This window comes from Takifugu flavidus, chromosome 17 (genome assembly GCF_003711565.1).
Source record: "Takifugu flavidus isolate HTHZ2018 chromosome 17, ASM371156v2, whole genome shotgun sequence".
NCBI classification, from domain to species: Eukaryota; Metazoa; Chordata; class Actinopteri; order Tetraodontiformes; family Tetraodontidae; genus Takifugu; species Takifugu flavidus.
The window spans coordinates 13,303,679-13,318,319 of NC_079536.1; the positions used below are offsets into that span (position 1 = coordinate 13,303,679).

At 46.4% G+C, this 14,641-nt stretch overlaps 1 protein-coding gene across 1 annotated transcript; it reads left to right on the forward strand.

The window, feature by feature from the left end:
- The first annotated feature begins 606 nt into the window (after positions 1 to 606).
- On the forward strand, positions 607 to 5,588 carry LOC130513948 (uncharacterized). Its single transcript, XM_057013272.1, has 2 exons — positions 607 to 2,658; positions 5,469 to 5,588. The coding sequence occupies exons 1-2, from the start codon at positions 1,722 to 1,724 to the stop codon at positions 5,507 to 5,509; spliced, it is 978 nt and encodes a 325-aa protein (XP_056869252.1). The 5' UTR covers positions 607 to 1,721; the 3' UTR covers positions 5,510 to 5,588.
- The last annotated feature ends 9,053 nt before the right edge of the window (positions 5,589 to 14,641 follow it).

Genomic DNA, 14,641 nt, shown 5'->3' on the forward strand with positions numbered 1-14,641 from the left:
AATATTAGATGATTTGATCGTTCTGTGTGCTGACTCCCTCTATTTGTTACAACTTTGAGCCAAGTCGTAACAAATGGGGGCTCGTCCGGGATTTTGAAAATCCCTGAAGAAATGGTTGTTTTCTTGGCAGTTGATGTTTGCCAGGTTAAACGTAAAAGTTGGAGGGAGTTTAGCATACAGTTGTGTTAAAGTTTGAGAGAGCGTTAGTGCTTTGTCCACTTATGGTTTAGAAGTTTTGGCCTGGTGTGATTCAGGGCAGGCACTAGGTGTTGGAGACACCTTTCCCGGTAGGTCTAAGGTGGTCTGGGTGACTAGACCTGTTTGTTGTTTTAGTTTGTTATTTTGGTGCACTAGTGTGGTTAGAGCGTTTGTCTCGGGGACACTTCCAGGACTGTCAAGGTGGGCTGCCAGCGTGCTGGTCGCTTAACCGAGTCACTGGGCTTTGTGTTTAATCTTCCCACCACAACTTTTGCATGAAGTCTAGGGTTTGAGTTAGCTAGTTAGCTCCCTGGTTAGGTAGGTAGCTAGGGGAAAGTTGCTCCACATGTGACTGCTGTGTGCACACCAGGTTGACTAGCTTGTTTTGTTGGTGGTGAAGGTGCTTACTTGCCTTTACGCCGGGCACAACTGTGGTTGGTTAGCGTGCTAGACTGGGGTTTGGTAAGTTTATACGGTTTGAGTAATTCAGGGTACTAGCATTAGTGTTGTGGACATGCCTTCAGTAGATGAGTTCTTGCGGAGTCCAACTTGGGAGTTATTAAAGACTCTCAAGAAAGAACAACTGTTAAAAGTTGCAGAGCATTTTGATGTGGAGTGCCCTAGGCCATCACGTAAAGACACGATATTGTCTACTTTAAAGGCAAACCTGGTGCAGCAGAAGGTTTTGCCTCCAGTAGTGGGTAGTTCTCTGGAACCTCATAAACAGGTTTCTCAGGTTGAGGGGTTCGGAGCTTTAACTTTTGAGCAGCAGAAGGAACTGCTAGTATTACAGCATCAGCAGGCAGTGGAGAAGGAGGCACGGGCTAAAGAGTACGCTTTTGAACTTGAGAAGCTAAAGTGGAAAGTTCAGTTACGTGAGGCTGAATTGAAGCAAGAGCAACAGAGTTTAGAGCGTTACCGTCTCGACCTGATCAAAGATGGTAAACTTTCTGGTCCCTCTGAAGGTAGCTTGTCGGCACAGAGTACTTATTTTGATGTCGCAAGTAACTTGAGACTGGTTCCAAAATTTTCTGAAGAAGATCTTGATACTTTTTTTTTGTTGTTTGAAAGGCTGGCCAAGGCAAGGAAGTGGTCTGACTCTGAACAGACATTGCTGCTGCAATGTGTTCTGACTGGAAAAGCTCAAGAAGCCTTTTCTGCGTTAAGTATGGCTGACAGTGAAAACTATAACTCTGTGAAGATTGCAGTTTTAAAAGCTTACGAAGTTGGTGCCAGAAGCATATCGACAAAAATTTAGAACTTCTAGAAAACATGATAAAACATATGTGGAGTTTGTTAGGGAGTTAACTACTCTCTTTAATCGTTGGCGAATTGCATCTGGAGTAGAGACCTTTCCACAATTGTGTGAACTTATTTTGTTAGAACAATTCAAATTTACTCTTCCAGAGCGTATAACTACATTTCTGGCGGAGCATAAGGTAAAGAGTGCATCAGAGGCTGCAGTTTTAGCAGATGAATATGCCTTGACTCACAAGATCCGGGGAAACTGGAGTCGTAGAGACATGCCTTCCAGTACTCAGAAAATGGACGGTTTGGGTTTGGAATTGGAAGTTGATTTGCCCAAGAGTGGTGGTATTCATGAGAAGCAGTACCAGGGTAGAACTTGTAATTACTGTTTGGGACAAGGTCATTGGAAGAGGGAATGTCCAGTGTTGAAGTCGAACAGCAGGTTCTACCAGGGAGTCCGTCCTGAAAAACCTGTGGCTTTGGCTGTGTCAGTTCGTGCTGCTGGTAAGGCTGGGGCAATAGCTGCTGTGAAACGGCATACTAACTCCATGGTGGTTGCCCCTGACCTACCTGTGGTGTCAGGGTTAGACGAGTCTGACTTTAGGTCAGTCGACCCAGGGTATTGTTCCTATGTCTCCCAAGGTTTTGTGTCCTTGGTGGGAAGTGGGAAACGGGTACGTGTTAACATTTTAAGGGATTCGGGTGCTTTGGATTCGTTTATTCTGGAGTCAGTGCTGCCGTTTTCCTCGGACAGTGACACTGGCAGTTGTGTTAAAGTAAGGGGGATGGGTCCAAATGTTTTGACTGTTCCTTTACATAAGTTATCTCTATCTTCAAATCTAGTGCAGGGTGAGGTTTCACTTGGGGTGTGTTCAGAGCTGCCTATAGCAGGAATACATGTGATCTTGGGAAATGACTTGGCCAGGACTCATGTGCAGGGTGGTGCACTGCTTATCCCTGAAGGGGTTACTAGGTCTGATACTGTGGAGCCCGGTAGTGGGAAGCATACAGACTCAGCAGTTTACCCAGTGGGGGTAGTCACTCGAGCTCAGAGCCGTTCTGGTTCTGAAACAGAGGGGAAAGACAAGCTGAGAAATTGTTCACGTTTTCCATTGTTTGACCCTTTGTTGTCTGTCACTCGCAGTGAGTTAATACAGGAGCAGGAAGAGGACTCCTCCTTGCAGGAAGTGTTTCATCAGGTCCGATCAGAGGGTGAGTTGGAGAATACCGTTCAAGGGTATTTTTTAGAAGGTTTGTTATTGCGAAAGTGGGTACCCCAGGGGGAGAATTTTGTTGGCGAACCCATTTTTCAGGTGGTAGTTCCAATTAAATTCAGAAGTGCAGTTTTGCAGACAGCTCATAATGCAGGGGCTGGACATTTAGGGGTAAGGAAAACATATGATAAAGTGCTACGTTATTTCTACTGGCCCAGACTAAAAAGGGATGTGTCAGCTCACATTAAAACATGTCATATATGTCAAATCACAGGTAAGCCAAACCAATCCATCAAGCCAGCTCCTTTGTGTCCGGTACAGGCAGACAGTCAGCCTTTTGAACGTCTACTGATTGACTGTGTTGGCCCTTTGCCCAAGTCTAAGGCAGGTAGCATGTATTTGCTAACAGTGATGTGCTTAAGTACACGATATCCTGCCGCTTACCCTTTGCGCAACATTACCACAAAAGCGGTGGTCAAAGCATTGTCCCAGTTCATTTCTGTATTCGGCATTCCAAAAGTCATTCAAAGTGATCAAGGGACAAATTTCACTTCACATATGTTTGCTGAAATTTTGAAACAGTTACATGTCAAACATGCTCTGTCTTCTCCATACCATCCTCAAAGCCAGGGAGCTATTGAGCGTTTTCATCAGACCCTGAAGTCCCTGTTACGCTCTTATTGTTTAGAGCTTGACCGAGATTGGGAGGAGGGGTTGCCCTGGTTAATGATGGCTGCAAGAGAGGTTACTCAAGAAAGTACCGGGTTCAGCCCAAATGATTTGGTGTTTGGACACGCAGTGCGGGGCCCATTGGCGGTCCTGCATGATGAGTGGAAAAAAACTTCTCCACCTACAAATTTGACAGATTATGTAAATGGGTTTAGAAGACGTTTGTATGAAGTGGTAAAATTGGCAAAAGCAAACTTGGAAAAGTCCCAGAGGAAAATGAAAGGGCTATTTGACCGTAGAGTAGAAAAGCGGGTCTTTAGCCCCGGTGACCAGGTGTTGGCACTTCTTCCTCTGGTGGGTTCTCCTTTTCAGGCAAAATTTTCAGGCCCTTATGCTGTTGTAAGGCAGAGCTCGGATCAGAATTACATCATTGCAACGCCTGATCGTAGGAAGAAGTCACAGCTTTGCCATGTAAACCTGTTGAAACCTTATTACGCCCTTCCGTCTGTGCCTAGGGGTACACTGGGGGAAAGACCAGTGGCAGTGGCAGCCTCAGTGGGAAACTCTGACCCTGTGTCTGAATGGGTAGGGGGTGAAAAGGAGGATGTGAATGTTCCTGATGATAGCATGTTGCAGGGCCGTCTTAGGAACTCCGAGTCTCTTAGTAAGTTAGAGATGTTGTTGGATCATTTGCCTGAGACTCGGAGGAATCAGATAATTGAACTGATACATTCTTTCCCTTCTTTGTTTTCGGACACTCCCTCTCGTACTCATTTAGTTGAGCATGACATAGATGTAGGAGATGCTCACCCTATTCGGCAACGTTTTTATCGCGTTTCACCGAAGAAACGTGAACAGCTTGAGACAGAGGTAAGGTACATGTTAGAGCATGACATTGCGGTGCCCTCTAGTTCAAGTTGGGCTTCACCATGTTTGCTGGTGGTTAAACCAGATAATACTTTTAGACCATGTACTGATTTTCGCAAAGTGAACAAGATCACTAAACCTGACTCTTTTCCATTACCACGGATGGAGGATTGTGTAGATCAGGTTGGTTCGGCAAAATTTGTCAGTAAATTTGACCTTTTGAAGGGTTATTGGCAAGTGCCCTTGTCAAAGCGTGCACAGGACGTTGCTTCATTCATAACCTCTTCAGGGCTTTATTCATATAAAGTTATGCCATTTGGGTTACGAAATGCACCAGCTACCTTTCAGAGATTAATGAATACAGTAGTGGCCGGCTTGGATGGCTGCGCGGTGTACTTGGATGATGTTGTCATCTATAGTGACACATGGGAAAACCATCTACAGCACATCAAAGCTTTGTTTGACCGTCTTGAGTGGGCAAATCTGACAATAAATCTAGCTAAGTGTGAGGTTGCCAGGGCTACTGTAACTTACTTAGGAAAGGTGGTGGGTCAGGGGCACGTTCGTCCAGTTAGAGCCAAAGTGTTGGCCATTGATCAGTTTTCCCCACCAACAACTAAAAAAGAACTCATGCGTTTTTTGGGCATGGTAGGCTATTATCGGGCATTTTGTAGGAACTTTTCTACTGTGGTTGCCCCTCTTACTAGTCTCCTTAGTGAAAAGGCAAAGTTTGAGTGGTCACCCCTGTGTCAGCAAGCTTTTGAAGAGGTTAAGCTTGTGATTTCCTCTGCCCCTGTGTTGGCCGCTCCTAGAATGGGAGAGCCTTTTAAGCTGCAGGTGGATGCCAGCAAGTTGGGGGCTGGGGCAGTACTGTTGCAGATAGGTGAGGATGAGATAGACCACCCAGTCAGCTTCTTTTCCCGAAAGTTCAATTCTTACCAGTTGAACTATTCTATTGTGGAGAAGGAAGCGTTGGCATTAATATGGGCCTTGCAGCATTTTGAAGTCTATGTAGGGGGGGGAGTGGAGCCACTGGTAGTTTACACTGATCACAACCCTCTCACATTCCTCCATTCTTTGCAGAATCCAAACCAACGACTCATGAGATGGTGTCTTTTCCTGCAGCCGTACAACTTAGACATCCGCCATATAAAGGGGGCAGAGAATGTCCTGGCAGATGCGCTGTCTAGGGCACTGCCTAGTTGAAATTTTGTGTTCTGTTTGCCTTAATCTCTTGGTTTTTCCCTGTCCTTCTTGCTCTGTTTCTTTAAGGGGTCAAAATTGCCCAGGCAGGAGGAGCGGAACTGGGTTAAGCCGAGCACAGGAGTGGTGCCAGTCTGGACCTGTTCCTTATGGGGGGGGGTGTGACAGCCCGCCCATGTGTTTTGTTTTGTTTACCCAGAGACTGGGTGGGTCGTCAGTGAGACTGGTTTCACCTGCAAGCTGGAGGAGCCAGAGGGCATAAAAGGGGCGGTTCTCCTTTGTCTCGCTCTCTGGCTGGGCTGCTGCCACCATACCTCATGGCCGTCTCATCATTTTGGTTTGGGTTTCTCAATAAAATATTAGATGATTTGATCGTTCTGTGTGCTGACTCCCTCTATTTGCTACGACTTTGAGCCAAGTCGTAACAAAATGAAGAGGCAAAATATCTGACTTTGGAATGAGTCTTAAAACACTTAAAATCAAATGAATAAAATGTGCCTTTTTAAAAAAAAAATAACCATTTCTATTTTAAAGCACTGAAAGTTCTGTTATCCTTCAGGATATCACCGTCACTCTCCTCCTGACTGTCTGTTTTCTAGTGGGAAAACACCAGAATTGCAGTGAAAATTTAACATTAACAAGGTTTATATTCATTTAATTTTTCAAGTTTGGCGGGCCGGATTAAAACGTTTAACGGGCCGCGTGTGGCCCCCGGGCCTTAGTTTGCCCATGCCTGGGTTAGAGGGTAGGGTTGGGCTAGGGTTAGGGTTAGGACAGTTGATAGAATTAGGAGAGGGGTTCGGGTTAGCAAAAGGATTTGGGTTAGGGTTAGAAGAAGGGGTGGGGTTGGCGTTGGCGTTGGAAGGAGAGGTAAGATTGGGTGGGCATCGATCCAAGCCAGACCTACTGTCCTACAGGTAATTACTTTCACCTGGGGTTCCATTTACCTTGGTGAAAGCATTTCCTGCCTGAATTCAACCCTCGAGGAATGGATTTGACCTCCTCTGATGGGCAAGTCCAATCCACGAAGGCTGGAATCCAGCCAGGTTTTGCATCCTACCAGGGAGAAACCACTTTCACCAGGTAAATGGAAGTATGGGGAAGTAGATGTCTGCATTCGGAAGGTCGACTTGGCAGTACGGATCAGTGCTTTGAGTTGTTTTACTGTTTGTCTTGGGTCCTGGTCTTTATTATTGATTCCTATTGGGGAAAAAACAGAATTATTATGTTTGAGTTTGGGAGGGTCTTTAAACAGATTTTAAGAAAGTGGTAGGCGTTGGCTCTGGGACAGCTATCTAGTTGGATGTCAGGGTTGGTGTGTCCTGGGATGCAGTTAATGTTGGGCTAATGTTTAGCCCCCTGAGGGCTGCATTGTGATGGAGTAATTAATTCAATCAAGTCTCTCTGAGCATCAGCAGAAGGTGGCTGTGGAGAAAAGGGGAGAATGCTATCAGGTAGATGGACAGAGACATTTGAATGAGAACTAAGTGTAATTGATGTGAGATCCTGTGTGTTAATAGGTTTGGTCGGTCGGGAGACTGGGCAGTAAATTTCTGCTATTGTTATAGGTGCTTTAGGTGTGGTGGAGACAGTTTTGATGGGATGTCTAGTGACAGGGGGATTGGTGTGGAGAACAGGTGAGATATGGGGACCCTGATCTTTGGGTGGAAGGGGCCCCCAGGTGACTCTCCTGGTTGTTGGAGTTGAGGTAGATGGGTTTGAAAGGTTGTGGGTGTGCTCTAAAGGTGGTGTCGGCTGGCTGGGAGGGGTCTTAGTTTGGACAAGGTAATTCATTTAATAACGTTTCATTCCTTAAATGATCTTCTTCAGGCAAGCTTGTTTCCAAAAAACAGCAAAGTTATACAGTTAACAAGTGTCAGCGCTTAGTTGCCTCTATCCCAAATGGTGGCTGTGCAGAGTGAAACAGAGGAATTAAGATTTTGCGGAGTCAAGAGAGAAATCCGCGTTGACTTCCACAAATGCCCGCGCATGCTCCGTCCCCTAAACCACCCGGAAGTGTGGAGGAGCAATGAAACGCCGTCTCTGTTAACCTTCAGGAACACCCTGATAGGTCTTATTCGACATACAAAGAAGGAACGTGATAATATATACAAGATATATAAACAATTTGGTCTGGGCGAAGGTTTTAAAACGGTTCCGCAGAAAGGTGCTAGATTACCCTCTGCTGGACAAGACCGAGAATAGCACCTTGTTGGCTCATTTCAAATCCTCTGGCTGTGTGCATATTCTGTGGAACCGTAATAGTTGGGATTTGATTAGACCTGCAAACGGTGTTTGGGGTGATCGCTGTTTTTATGTTAAAGTCCATGTATTTGTAGCCAAGGTGAAAATGTATTTTCTATTTTTTAAATTTTATTTTCTTGCTGATTTCTGAATCCTGATTTCATATTGAAGAATCTTATTTATTTTCATCTTTATTTTGTAGTTTGCTCAATAGAGTGTGCCATGGCTTTAAGAGTTGGTCGTGTTCTGTGCCATGCCAACTGAGAGCCGATGTGAAATAAAAGACCAGTGAGCATCTTGGGTCCTTCGTCCTTTGCAAAAATAACATAATGTAGATGAAAAAAGACACGCCCATTACATAATACATGGAAAAACTTAATGAAAGACTATATATCTTTGAAAAAGTAGAACTAAAAATTCCACAAAAATGGATGAATGGTCTGATACTCCGAGATGTAACGGAAATGAGGAGGCTTTTCCTATTGACACTCGGTTATTTAATTAAGAAAGTTCAGAAAGTAACAAAAGTGGTGAAACGAGCTGTAATAGCAATGTTTCGGTCCTTAAAAAGACCTTCTTCAGGCAAGCTTGGTTCCAAAAGACAGCAAAGTTATACAGTTAACGAGTGTCAGCGCTTAATTGCTTCTGGCCTCTATCCTGAATGATGGTTGGTCTTCTGCCCTCAGCTAAGAGCTTTAGCGTCGGCAGCGAGCTAAACATAAGGCTTCCGTAACCACTCGTGTAGCGGTCTTTGGTTTACTGATCCACTTTACTTTGTAAAACTGTGAGAAAAGGATCACAATGCATAACGTTCAGTTTCGATGTAAAAACATACATTCACACTAATTTCTGTGCATAGAATAACTAACCCGAGGTCTTAACATTAGCAATACGTAGTATTTTGAATAGCAACCACAACAGTAAAAGATAACATCAACTTACAGATTATGCCTGTGAGAAGTGCAAAAGTAAAAGAAGTAGCCAGACTCGATCCAGGAGCAACATGTTTTTCGAATTCTGCTGCACCTTTACCTCGTGCTTGACACGCTTCCTGTTTCCAACCTACCCCACTAGATGGCAGTGTAACCAGATTAGCTGTAAATTGAAAACTTAAATCTGTTAGAAAATAAACCTCCAGAAAAGGAATAAAATCAGAACACAAAACTGAGGGACAGAATACTCCCCGTCTGACATCACCAGAATGTCACACTAACCCACTCCCACTGTTTTCAAAGGATATGAGGAGTCTTTCAGGTGTGGTTCCTCAGAACCAGCAGGATGACTTCACTAATAGGTCTCAAGTACAGTCTCTGTTCACCGTTGCGAGTTATCTGTACCTGGATCGTCTGCACCCTTTCATCCTGACCAGGAAAGGTCTCTGTAACAACAGCAAGAGGCCAGTCGTTCCTGTGCTCTTGCCCATCTTTTAGCAGGCTTATGGTGTCCAGGTGCAAACAGTAATTAAAACAGCAATTAAATACATCAACAACTAGAACTCAATAAATAGAACACCAACATTGAAAGTTGCAAAAGATAACATTTACAACGAACAAAAACAGGGTTAACACAAACCCGAACCCACAGACACACTGCCACAAAGCATGCTGGGAAATTCCCACACTGACCCTCCCCAACACGCTACACTGCCCCCACCTCGGTGGTTAGCCGTCCCCAGCAACCCATGATAAAGTCCCTGAGGTGGTGAGGGAGCCGGCGCTGTCGCCGGGTGTTCTCAGAAGGCCTATTGGTGGTTTCAGGAGGTGGAGTGGGTGAGGGAGTGGGCTGGTCCTCAGACCAGATTCAGCTAAGGCTGCCGTCAAGGTCTTTGGTGCATGCAGGCGGATGTGTTCTCAAAGTCGCTCTGGCTGAAGCCCTCGGACGAAAGCTTGGAGTGCCAGCTCGTCCTGCACTGTAGCGTGGAAGGTAGGGTACCCGCGCCCGGCATAAAAACGGAGATCCGCAGCATATGCACCCAGACTTTCTCCCTCCACTCTCCGTCGGCTGACAAGCTTGTCTCGAGCGTCTTCGGCATGAGCCGGGCGGCCAAAACGGTGTTTCATTGCTCTTTCCATGGCTTGCCAGTCAAGTCTCTCTTCAGGTCGGAGGTCTGTGAGAAGCTGCAGGGCTTTGCCTTCCAAGGCAAGGGCGACTTGGACTGCTGTCTCTTCTGCTGACCAGGCATTGAGCTGGGATGCCAGGTGGACTTGAATGAGGTAAGTCTCTGGAGGTTCTTCCCCGTTATAACGTGGCAGCTTTACGGTACGCCGTCGGGGACCTTCAGGTAGCACCGGCAATGCTGGTTGTGGGAGGGAAACGGTAGTGTTTCCATCTCCTGCCCCGGATGGGGGCATCCCGGCTGCTGTGGCATGAGGAGGGACCGGAGACGTCATCGGCAGGAGGCATCTGGGTACCGGTGAGTGAGCGGCGGTGGGGAACGCTTGCTCCATCAGCGCCGCCCGAGGCCTCTTCTTCCCAGCGACTCCTGGTGGCCTTGCCTTCCTCTGCGTGGGTCGTGCTCCTTGCATGTAGTCCAGAAATTACGGTAATAACATGGATAGACAGTTAGCAGCCTGCTCCAGTTCCTAAACACAGAGTAAGCTAGCGGTCAACACTGTCCAAACATGTTTATGTACTGGTATGTTTCCATTGTTGTATTTCATGGAGAGAAAAAAACATTAAGTACCTGTGCAGCCTGGGTCTGTACCGGAAGATGGTGGCGCGAGACGCATCTAGTTTGTTCCGAGCCGTATCAGAACAGGTGAGCTAGCACCTGGGCTAGCACGGAGCTATGGGAGCTGCAGCCGTGTTTAGCAGTTCACCTGAAATACAGTCATTAAGGACTGATGAGCAGACGTTAAAGGGAGAAGGAAATAAATGAGTAGAATACTGATTATTGCTAATACATGCGCAATACAAAGTCAATATGTGAGTGCAGCATTATTTTACATATGATTATGTTGCATTTCTTGCATTCAAGAAACTTTCTTTGTGTTTAGTTGTTTTACTCTCAGAACTATCATCAGAAGATCCGGCAGGATTGTGCCAACTTCATCCGAGCCAACAGGTGCAACTCTGAACAGGTGAGTCGATTCAGATTTATTTTGCTTTAGGAGTTTTGATGGTTCATGTCCAGATGGATTTTTTTTTTTTTTTGTTAAAATAAGTGAGAGCAACGTTCACAAAGGAACAAAGGCTTAGAGGGACCAGATGGTAGAGCAGGGGCCTCGGGGATAAGGGTGTGTATGCTCAGAGGTGTGCATACTTTTAACTTTTGATTAAGCTGAATGTGCGGTGCTCTGCACCAACTTGGTCGTTGGCATATGCACGTTTTTAGTGCTTTGGAGCCGTTGGTGACCCACAGGGGTGATGCTGGGAGACCATTAATGTCCACAAGCTCGTTCCTGAGGGTGGCGTGCCCATTAGTGATAAACACCTGAACAAGGAACACCCCCAGGTCTGAGATTACATGAGTGGATGTAAACGTGTGTTTGGACTGGTTAATAGGGATGGGTGAGTACTGATACCAGGTATGCGGCCCATTTACTTTAGTTCATAGTATTGATTCTTGTAACAACTAACAATACCAGCCACTGATACTCAAGGCAAAAACCCCAACGTATGTGGAGTAGTGCTCTCTGGCAGTTGATGGTGGTACCGCCGCGGTGTGCCACTACCGTAAATCACCCCCTCACGTCCTGTTTAAACCAACATCACACTGCTCACAAACGGCTGACCAAAATATCACCTGCAAAATTCCAGTTTCACGAGGTGAAATAAAGAGTCCTTCGTTTGAGGTTTTCTGCCGGTCTGACCAGCTACATTGGATCAGCCGATATTTTTATTCTCATCGATCCGGTCAATGAGGTTTCTGTCCTTTAGAAACTGTCCAAGAAGCCCCTGTTCATAGAGTGGATGGTTTGTTTAATCTCATTTACTCTGAATATGTTTCACTGCAGCGGCATGTTTGATGGTTTGAGTTTCAAACAACTTTATTGACAAGTCACATAGTGACCTGCTGGTTGCTGACCTGTTCCTGAGCTGTTTGAGGCCTTTAACCGTGGAAGGAAGTGTGTCAAGAACCCGACTCAAGCTGTTCTTGTCTCATTAATGTCAGTTTGTTGAAGGATCCTTCGAGAAGTACCTGGAGCGTCTGGAGGACCCAAAGGTGAGTCTGTCATCAGGTGGGTGTTAATGGTTCAATGATCGTGGCAGGTGTTGATGCCCAGTGATGGTGTTTTCAGGAGACGGTGGGTCAGGTGGAGATTACAGAGGCGGACTTTGTTGCCAAGGTGAAGCAATTGAATGTTTTCTTGCAATATGGAACTGAAGTGGGTTTCACAGCCTGAAATGTGATTCAGTGCTACCTTGCTTGTTGCTTAGGTTATGCTGTGTCACTCCATTAACGGACATTATGATATAGTTTACCCGAAGCGCTACCCCATGTCTGCTGCCCTCTGTCAGTGTGAGTGCAACCTTCTGAGATGTGTTCTCAACCATTGATGACTGCTAACACCTGAGTAACATAAAGCAGTGGTCATCAACCCAGTCCCACAGAGCCTGAATCCTGCCTGCTTTCACCTGGGATCCCAGTTTCCTTTGTACAAACTGAGTAGAACAGAAAAGGTGCCTGGATAACAGCCCTTGTAGGACTGGTTGGATGAAAAACACACATGTCGAAGCTGTGAATCACCTGAGTCAGAACTGAAACTTGACTTCTCGTCACTGGAGTCTGGACATGTGCAGGAGGGTTGTTCTGTGGACCAAGCTAAGTTCAATGTTTGTGTGTAGCTCTCCTCTACAAGCTGCTGTATACCAAAGTGTTTGGTTTGGAGGAGGTGGAGCTCTGCCAGGCAATGGAGGCTTTTAGAGTCGGAGAGCGTCGCTGTGGAAACAGCCTGTCCGAGTGTCGGGATATTGATGTTGGCCATGACACGCCAGAGGTGCGTGCGTGCGTGCGTGTGTGTGTTGCACTAGAGTGGCAACAATGAGAAAACCCCCAAAACAGGTCTGGTTTTACATGTGGAGGTAATTTTAACTTTCTCCTATCTTTTTGGGCTGGTGTTGGCTTGAGTCATGTTCACTACTGGCAGTATGAGGTGAATCCTTAACCCTTCAGAATTGGCACAGGTTGTCCAACTCCTCCAGGATGGCACATCCACACGTGCCATGGCAAGAAAATTGTTTCCCAGCACAATCTCCAGAAGAGGGAGATTTTAAGAGACAGGCAGTCACTCTAGGAGAGCTGGACAGGGCCGTAGAAGGTCCTCAACCCATCAGCAGGACCGATACCTGCTCCTCTGTGCAAGGCGGAACAGCTTGAGCACTGATCATGTCCTACAGAATGATTTCCAGCAGGCCACTAGTGTGACCGTCTCTCAGAAACAGACTTCATAAGGGTGGCCTCGGGGACCGGCCTCGGGGACCGGCCTCGGGGACCGGCCTCGGGGACCGGCCTCGGGGACCGGCCTCGGGGACCAACGTCCTGCCACTGGTGCCCTGTTTTCACAGATGAGAGCAGGTTCACATGAGTCTGGAGAAGACAAGGAGAACACTATGCTGCCTGCAACATCAGTCACGTTTGGTGGTGGGTTTAGGGGCATATCCACGGAGGGATGCACAGACCTCTACTGGCTAGAAAATTGCAGTCTGAGTGCCATGAGGTATTGGGATGAACTCCTTCAACCCACTGTCAGACCATCCAATGATGCAGTAGGTCCTGGGCTGCTCCTGATGAATGAAAATGCCTGGCCTCTTGCCACAAGAGTACGAGGCAGTACCTGGAGGATGAAGGAAGTGATACAATTGTGTGGCCTTCATGATCACCTGATTTTAAACCCGATAGAACACCTCTGGAATATCATGCTCTGTCCATTAGGCACCGGCAGGTTCCTTCTCAGACTTTCCAGGAGCTCAGGGATGCCCTTACACAGATCTGGGAGGACATGCCATCCGTTTCCTCAGGAGCACGCCACGAGGTTGTCGAACTAGCATACAAGCACATGGGGGCCACACAAGATATCGACAACTTTACTCTGATTTTTTTCTTTTTTTTGACTGTATAGAGTTAAGCCCTCTAGAGGCTGAAAACTTAACTCCAAAGATCTGCCATCCTTTCATTCCTAAGACATTGCCCGACCCTTTTCATATTGATACTGATGTATTTTCAAAGTGTTCCTTTGTATATCTGTTAATCTCTGCTTCCTTTAATGAGATTGACCATCAGATCAGTTGGTTTAGTTTTGCTATGACTGTTTAGGGAAAAATATGATTGTAGCTGCCGGATGAACTTGTGATGGGGAAATCAGACAAGATCAAGCTGTCGTCTCCTCAGTCATTCTGACCTGTAGTGACCATTTTCATCTTATTGTGAAAGGATGAGCGGGAAGGAGAAACCGCAGACTCCCCAGCAAGACCAGGGTTGCATTCCACCCAGCAGGTAACGATGAGTTTCACTATACGAGTGCTTCAAATCATCAACCAACACCTGACATCAGAACTGTTTCAGGTCAAACCTCGCGCTGTCATCTGCTCCTCACCTTCCTCCTCTTCCTCCTCCCCCTCCTCACCTTCCTCCTCTTCCTCCTCCCCCTCCTAACCTTCCTCCTCTTCATCCCCCCCTCACCTTCCTCCTCTTCATCCTCACCTTCTTCCTCTTCATCCTCCCCCTCCTCACCTTCATCACGAGTGACTGCAGCTGCTCACCTGCCAGCAAGCACACACACACACACACACACACACACACACACTAAAGAATTTCTGAATTCATTCACCGAGCTAACATTACCATTAGCTCAATAATCTGCAAGTTCTAGCCTGTGTCCAAAACCACCTCTGTTTCCTGTATACTGCACTAATGAGGGTGACTGAATGCTAAATGAGGATCATTGCACCACCCTACTCTGAACACTTTTTCCTATAATGAACTTTAGAAAAGTAGTGCACAACTGATGCGCCTCAAACAAGAAATATATCCCATCAAACTTTGCGGTCTCTCACAC